Source organism: Apium graveolens, chromosome 9 (assembly GCF_009905375.1).
Source record: "Apium graveolens cultivar Ventura chromosome 9, ASM990537v1, whole genome shotgun sequence".
Lineage (NCBI taxonomy): Eukaryota > Viridiplantae > Streptophyta > Magnoliopsida > Apiales > Apiaceae > Apium > Apium graveolens.
The window spans coordinates 56,368,933-56,377,553 of NC_133655.1; the positions used below are offsets into that span (position 1 = coordinate 56,368,933).

At 33.0% G+C, this 8,621-nt stretch overlaps 1 protein-coding gene across 1 annotated transcript in view; it reads left to right on the forward strand.

The window, feature by feature from the left end:
- The first annotated feature begins 853 nt into the window (after positions 1 to 853).
- Positions 854 to 8,621, forward strand: part of LOC141685264 (dynamin-2B-like) — a 204,395-nt gene continuing 196,627 nt past the window's right edge. The window contains exons 1-9 of the mRNA XM_074490377.1: positions 854 to 974; positions 1,275 to 1,420; positions 5,461 to 5,511; positions 5,605 to 5,725; positions 5,840 to 5,926; positions 7,044 to 7,102; positions 7,261 to 7,375; positions 7,468 to 7,810; positions 8,540 to 8,621. Coding sequence (XP_074346478.1) covers positions 1,277 to 1,420; positions 5,461 to 5,511; positions 5,605 to 5,725; positions 5,840 to 5,926; positions 7,044 to 7,102; positions 7,261 to 7,375; positions 7,468 to 7,810; positions 8,540 to 8,621 — 1,002 coding nt within the window. The 5' untranslated portion in view covers positions 854 to 974; positions 1,275 to 1,276. The remainder of the gene's footprint in view (positions 975 to 1,274; positions 1,421 to 5,460; positions 5,512 to 5,604; positions 5,726 to 5,839; positions 5,927 to 7,043; positions 7,103 to 7,260; positions 7,376 to 7,467; positions 7,811 to 8,539) is intronic.

An 8,621-nucleotide genomic window follows, 5' to 3' on the forward strand; every position in this document is an offset into this window, starting at 1 on the left:
TAGGTCTCTTCTTATCATCCATAAGAACTCATGTAACCTTTTAAAAATCTAAGTACATATTTTGCTGAACCCTCAAAAATTTTTGGAGAAGAAAATCTTTTCATATATATATATATTTACGTGTTTTATCAAACAATGGTTCATGTAATTTTCTTTGCATTTCACGATTATGTTTTTTTGGTGCATTTATATATTTTTTAATTGTTTATTAATATTATTAAAAGAATTATCATTTTCGATACGGTGTTGCGATTCCTTTCATTTAGAAGAAGGAGTACGGTGCATCTTGGCCTGTTTGGCTTTCCAACAAAAAGTGGCCTATTCGCTTATAAGTTCGTAAGTACTTATCGATGAGTGTTTGTCGAACCAACTTATAAGCTGAATTTATAACTTATAAGCTGATAAGTTGAATATTAGCGTACTTTTTTTCAAGTTATTTTGATTTTCCGTTAATTTATTAACATTAATTTTAAAATATATATTTTTAAATATTTTTCTAATTTTAAATTCACAAATTAAGATAATTGTATTCAAAAATTATTTATTTTAATTTATTTAAGTAAAAAAATTTCTGACTTTTAAGTAAAATTATCCAAATACTTATATAACTTATAAATATTTATCCATTTATCACTTGTAAGTCACTTATTTATTTTAAGTTATAAGTTATTTATTTTAAGATTTCCCAAACGGTCACTGTATCTTTTTTGTTTTCTGATAATATAATTAAAAGGGTGATTATTTATTTTTTACGATTCACGAATACAAGTCCCTAATATTTAGAAAAGAAAACTTAGTGTCTACTTAATGAAACATCAACGTTTGAGGAAATTTCAGGAAAAAAATTTGAGAAACCTAAATTTTTTTAATATTTAAATATTTTTTTATTATATTTTAGAACAAATTAGGGAAGATGCTGTAGTAGACAAAAGGAGAAACAAAAGGATCCTATATTTTCTCCAGAATACAAAACGGTAAAAACGTAGATCTATTTTGATCAAACACTAGATTAGAGAGAGACAAATGTAGAGCTCCAGAGAGAGAGATTAAACCTCATTTCAAAATTTACAACCTCCAGTTGTCCTGCAATCTCCCCCAACCCTAGATTCTCTCCTCTCTACACATATACATACATACATATATGTACACACACAAACACCACTAGATCTCGTAGTTGTACTTTCTCTAGGTTTTTGATTTCTAACTTATATTTGTTTTTGTATTTAAAGTTTATTGATCTGGATTTAGAACGAATTTTTTGATTTTTAATTAAGTGATGGAGGCGATCGATGAGTTAGCTCAACTCTCCGATTCGATGCGGCAAGCTGCTGCTGTTCTTGCTGATGATGATTTAGATGAGACTTCTAGATCTTCTAGGCGTAATTCCACTTTTTTGAATGTTGTTGCGCTTGGAAATACTGTGAGTTTGTTTCCTTTCTTATTCAATTTGTGTTTAATTATCGTTTCAATTATGTAATTCATTCGGTTATTTTGTTATGGTGATAGATCTCCTGGTTATTTTGATATTATAAAGTGAACATATAACTTTAATTTCAGTATCGCTGGTTAGTGAAGAACTCAGCAGATTTTTTTTTTTTCGTAGCCCAATAATGTTATAGCTTGCTATTAATGAAAAGCGCCCACACCGTAACATCGAAAGTGTAACTGAGGTAAATAAGTGGAGTAATGTGTAGGTAGGTTTAGATTATTGTTTGCACATGTTCGATAGTATTAGTATTATATGATTAGTTTCTCAAAAAAATGGTAATGAGATAGGTTACCTGAAAGTATATCCGTATTAGAACCAACACTAAGCCGATATTTTGAATAAAATTATACTTGTGCCACCTGCATTGTAACTGTAGCTACCATTGGTGTAGGTCTTTGTTGTGCAGGTGGATTATTAGGAGGTGGATTATTAGGACTTGATTCAACTTTTCATGTCAAAAAAGATAAATTGAGAAAAAATGGCAAGTTTTAGCACAATTTGATTATCTTGATGCAATTTAATCTGAAATTGAAATGTTTTAGACCCCTTGTTGTGATATGCTGTGTTACCCGGACTCAGGTATGGCCGTATGGGTGTCGGATACAGATCCAAGAGTTGAATTCGTAGTTTTAATATTAATAGGATTTTTGGATCTGGATACAAAATTTTCAATAAACCGATTTATTGTACATTCTTAAAATAGTGTATATTATTTTATGTCATATAGACAATTATGTATATCAACTTGTCGCATTAAATCACATAATAAAATGGAAACAACTCATTCATGGACCTTGCTCCCTGTAATCAAGTTGCAAGGAGGCCTTAATTATAACTTTGAACTGGGATTCTTTAAGGAAAAGTATCAAGTTTTAGTAGGAAAGATGTGAGTCAGATCCCATGCCCACACCAATGTCATGTGCGGTGGACACATGTATAAGAACAAAAATGGAGAGTCTTGGATAATGAAGATGATATGGTTATTACGACTTTGCTTTTGTCGGTGACTAGTTAAGTAGATAATGAATCTTCAGGTGTCAAATCCCCTCAATATGATATGGTCAATTCAAACTTTTCTTTACTTTTCTTTTGTGGGTGACTGGTTAAATAGATAATGAATCTTCAAGTGTCAAATCCCCTCAATATGATATGGTCAATTCAAACTTTTCTTTTGTGGCTTACTGGATTTGTAACTACATACAAATCTACAAGTGCTGCTTGTTTTCCTTCTTTTGTGTAGTCCATCATTATAGTGATAAATTAAGTTCAAGCAAACAAACCTTGCTTGGTACAACTATCGTTATCCACATTAAGAGGCACTATTATCCATGGTTGTCACGTCGATAAGTCGAGTCGAGTCGATGGCCACTAGTCGACAAATTAATAATAATTAATTAAATAATATATATCTTATATAAGTGGTTTCCCACAAATAAATTCTAACACTCCCAGTTAGCAACCATCTGGAAAGTAGGGATTCTTCACTCACTTGCCGCACCGCGCACTGGATTCTTGGGGATTCTTGGGTGCACGGGGATTCCTGGGGATTCTTGGGGATTCTTCTCTCATCCACGAGTGAGAGAAGATAATACAAATACTTGAACATTTAATCAATTAACTATGCTAAAATGCATCAGTTGGATCATCAAGTAATATAAATATATATTTTTAACGATAATGTACTCATAATGAACTTATGTAGTTCATTATTTAGTTTAATTTGACTGAAACGCCTGAGAAATATATAAAAAGAATATGTTTTTAATGTATTAATGTTTGGCGAATCCCCTTGCACCCGAATCCCCATATTTTTATATTTGCCGAATTCCCTTACAACGCAACCTCGCACACGCACCCGCACTTATGCTTCTTAAGCAACCATCAGACCATGTCAAAAGGCTTTAAATATTAGATTTTAGAACATCCAGTGTTCGTTTGAATAAAAGAAAGATATTTTATTAAAGCCAAGGTGCATCTTACGCTCTCCCCGGTTCCTGGTTCCTGTTTTTGTATATGATTTAAATTTTGATTCGATTTTGCACTTGGCGGCTGAATAGTTGACCAAGTCGACCGACTAGTCGACCAAGTCGACCGACTAGTCGACCAAGTCGACCGACTAGTCGACAAATTGCAAGTCGACCAACTAGTCGACAAAAGTCGACCTCTCCAGTTGATTTTCTCAAACCGACTAGTCAATGACTTTCTCAAATCCACTAGTCGACTAGTCGCGACTAGTCGAGCGCTGTGACAACAATGCTATTATCTACATTATTATCTACATTAGGACTGGCCATTATTTTATGTTGACCATTAATATTACCTTGTTGAAAGCATTTGATGCAACATCCTACACAATAATATTCAAAGATGACCAAAATACTAGTTTACCTGTTTCACGGGTCTTGTCTGGAAATATTTTTATCATCGTGCTTTCTGTCACCTTGTTGTGCTCCGATGTCTGTGTTACATAGAGACACATGCTTGAACATATATTATGTGGTTAAATGTTCCATAACTTGCTTTTGGCTTACCTAGATGCATTCTAAAATTCATCATCTCAAGTTATGCAACAAATTCATTATTGTATTGGATTTGAAGATAGAACACACACACACTCACTTATACACTTACATACGTGTGTGTGTATGTGAGTATTCAAGAAAAATGACCTTTTGATTGAATAAATAATTAAGATTGATGTTGGTTCATGGTTCAATTTAGAATAAAGTTCTAGTCTGATCCTATTCCTATATATGCGTGCTTTTCATGATTTTGAAGCTGAGTATCCTAAATGCATTATGTTTAAATTGAGGGAAAAATTAGTGCAGGCTTTTGTTATTAAATGTTTTTTGACCTACATATAGTAATCGGATAAACAACATTTGATTGTATGGATAAAGTTGTAATTTTCTTGAGACAAATATTGGTAGATCTATTTCCTCTCTGATTGTATCTCGTGTTCCAAATATTCCGAAATTTTACTTTCCTTCAACTAACATAGTTGTTATTATAGTTGTTGATCTTGGTAACTTTCAACACTTTGTTATGTTACATTCCAAGTACAAGAGCTTTTTTATTTTATATTAATATTACGGTTATCACGGAGGCAAGTCGAGTTTTGACACCCGAGTACCTTCGAGAAGACTAGCGGACAAGTTGCGTGACTAGTCGTAAAAAAATACGACAGAGTGTTCATTATACGTTTACAATACTTACTAGATTTAGGCTCTGTTTGGGATTGTTGCTGTTAAAAAAATGTTGTATGTTGTTAGAGAAAGTGTTATTTTAAAAATTAGATAATTGCTTGGTAATATTTTTTATATGCACATGTTTTGATGTAAAATTTTAAAAAATGTTTTAGGCCAAAAGCATGGGGGACCTGCTTTCAATAAAAGAAGCTTTTAGGCCAAAACCACTTTTCAAAAAGAAGCTTTTATATTTTATTATACAGTATTTCAGCTGCTTTTGAGCAAAATGTTGCTGTTGCTATTGAATGTCTTGAACAACAATCCCATACACAACGCACACACCCCTTAATATAATTCTATAATTTTAATTATAAGTAATAGATTAATAAACTCAAGATAAACATAGTTACTGCCCAATGAAATGCATTTTCCAAATATTAAACATGTGCAAGCAATAAAAACATAATTATGGCGAATATCAAGCAAATTTATCCGTCTTAATATAATTTTCATCTCAATCTCTTTCTTATTTATTGTCATTGGTTGGGAGTCATGGTATGGTACACCACAATTGCCCGAAGTCGGGCGCTGACCCGAGTACCTTCGCGACAACTAGTTGTCAACAAGTTGGGCTTCGAGGTACTCGGGCCTAGTCGACGACTAGTCGTCTTTGTGATAACAATGGTGTAATGTATACATCATGTGAGCGGTATTGTAAAACCTAATTATTGGGTAAAGTAATTTTTATCTTGCTTTTAATCTAATTATGGCAAAATTGTTTAGGGTGCGGGTAAATCAGCTGTTTTGAACAGTCTAATTGGGCATCCTGCTTTGGTAAGATTTTTCCTTGATTTAAATTTGTTATTGAATTTTATTCAACTGTGTATGCTTTTTTTTTTAAATGAAACTTGCATTTTTATTTTACAGCCAACTGGTGAAGGTGGTGCAACTCGTGCCCCAATATGCATTGATCTAAAAAGAGATGATTCTTTAAGCAGCAAATCAATTGTTTTGCAGATCGATAGTAAATCTCAACCAGTTTCTGCAAGTATGATTTTCGACTGATAAATTGATTGTTTGTTATAACAATCACAGCTGATCGTAATTAATAATAAAATGTTTCTTGTAAATTACAAACTTGTGACTTTCTTATTTATTGTAGGTGCACTTCGACATTCTTTACAGGATAGGCTAAGCAAACACTCAAGTAAAAATGATGAGATATATCTTAAGCTTCGAACTAGTACTGGTAAGTGGTTAGTCTGTATAAAATATTTACTTAGTCAGCAACTCAAAGAATTCTGTATCCTGTTATATATGGTATTGCATATGATGCATTAACGGCCAGTAGTAGGAACATGAAGTCTTGTTTTTCACCATGAATATTTTTCTGGAAATAAATTGTTTTAGATTTAGCTGTACCATTTTGTTGGAATTGAAATGCCAGGATGACTAATCTTGTAAATATTTGCATAAAATAAGTTAAAATAAAAATAGAAGTGACATTTAAGTTGAATTCTGAGAAGTAGAATATAGTAACTTATTTCAGTAATAAAAAATTGGCCAGTTAACTTGATATGAATCAATATTACTCCCTCCGTCCCTTTCAATTGTTTACATTTTTTAGAGAGTGTCCGACACGCATTTTAAGGTGCATATTACGTATAGTTCTGTAATTTTTTTTTACAATTTTATTTTTCTGAATAAAAATTAAAACATTTAACTTTTATTTCGAAAAAGAAAATTGTAAAAATAAGTTACATAACTATACTTTTTATGCACCTTAAATGCGTGCCGGAGACTTTCTCAGAAATGTAAACAATTGGAAGGGACTGAGGGAGTATCATTTTTGACTGTAAAGTCTAGTATTTATTCTGTTGCTTTGTTCAGTTTTTGCATTTTAATTTTATTAAAAAAATTATATAAACTAATGATATTAAGATAGGTAAGATAATGATTATGCGTTTATTTTATGAAAATAACTTTAAGTAGTAACTTTTTTTAAGTTACCCAGACAGACCCTACTTGAATATACCTTATCTAAAGATAAGAGGGTCTAGGGAAGTGTAGAAAAGCCGACACCCATAATGGGACGGGCAAACTTTCTCTATAGCATTAAAATTTTAAACCCTAGTTAGAAACGAACTAAGGAATTGTGAAAAATGTAGTAGTAACTAGTTAAATTGTAAAGTAACAAACATCTCATATGAAAAAGTAAACATTTTGACTCCCAGTTTCTTTCATATTACTAAAAAAAAGCCTTAGCTGGAAGAACATCCCTACGCCTTTTCTGAGTTTTCTTGTACCTTAATTTGTGTTCGGAATTATATCTTATGATTTATTGGTTGTTTATTCTTTTTATTTAGCTCCTCCACTGAAATTGGTTGATTTGCCTGGAGTAGATAAAGTTCTCGGTGATTCATTGGTGAGTTGTTTATGAATAGAATTATTGTAGACTATTAGTTTCATAAAAATATCTTTCTTGCTGTTTTTTTAGTTGAAATAACTTTTTTTGTTTATTTAGACCAAAGCCATCTTTATAGCACGCAAGCCTTAATGCCTAACCACTACTTACCCTTGCAGAGCGAATACGCTGAGCACAGTGATGCAATTTTATTAGTTATTATACCTGCTTCCCAGGCACCAGATATTTCCTCTGCGAAAGCCCTGAGAATTGCAAAAGAATATGATGGAGAAAGTAAATCTACAATGACCCTCTAATGTTATTACTTTTGTTGTATCTGAGTTTACAACTTGTAAAAATTTAATGGGCAACTGGTGTTTTCCAAGGTACAAGGACCATTGGTGTGATTAGTAAGATAGATCAAGCATCTTCAGAACCGAAGGTTCTTGCAGCTGTTCAGGCTCTGCTTTTGAATCAGGGACCACGCAGTACTTCAGACATACCTTGGGTTGCACTGATTGGTCAGTCCGTTTCAGTAGCATCTGCACAGTCGGGAAGCGTTGGATCTGATAATTCACTAGAAACTGCTTGGCGTGCTGAGAGTGAAAGTCTTAAGTCAATTCTAGTGGGAGCTCCTCAAAGTAAGCTTGGTAGACTAGCATTAGTTGAGACCCTTGCTCAACAAATCCGCAAGCGTATGAATGTCAGGCTTCCAAATCTTTTAACTGGGTATGATTTATATGATGGCATTGCTTTGATTGAAAATGTGTTTTAAATTTTTTCTGATGGATGCATGGCTTCTTTATTTACTGGTTGGTGGTAATAAGTAATTAAGGTAATTGTGTTACTTTTACAAATCGACCCTGCACAGCTGATTCTACAATAGTAGTTACAGACACTGATGTGCGATAATTTCTATGCGACTAACACTGAGGGGGACAGAAGGAGTTTCGTGTGGTTGTTTGTATGGGAACTAGTTCACAGTCTGGAGAAAGCTAACATGCCTACCGGGGAGGGATATGTGATTTCAATGATAGTAAAAGGTGCTAGCTACGCTACCTGGTCGGAAATTCCCAAATACTTTTCTAGTCGATTCTTTCCAGAAATATGTACTAGGTCATGCATTGCGGTTCCTATGACCTCTGTGCTAGAAATTTGGAATTATAGTTTAGTTTTGGGAATCAGTTAGGCATTCGATTAGAATGTTGGGTGATAACTTATGAAACCTTGTTTATTCTCGTGAACTTGACCTGTATGTCTGTTTATTATGTTCCCGAGGAAATACCTAATTTTTTACATTATTGTAGAAAGTATACCAATGCCGTACTTTGAATTTATTACTGTAAGAATTTTCTTCTTTATTTCTACTTTAATTTAGTACTTCTTAACTATGGAGCTTAACAGTTTACGCAAGTGGACTTGGATATTAGTGTTTTAGTTTTATTTGTATATCTGCAGGCTGCAGGGCAAGTCTCAAGTAGTAAAAGATGAATTAGTAAAACTTGGTGAACAAATGGTTACTAGCTCTGACGGCACAAAG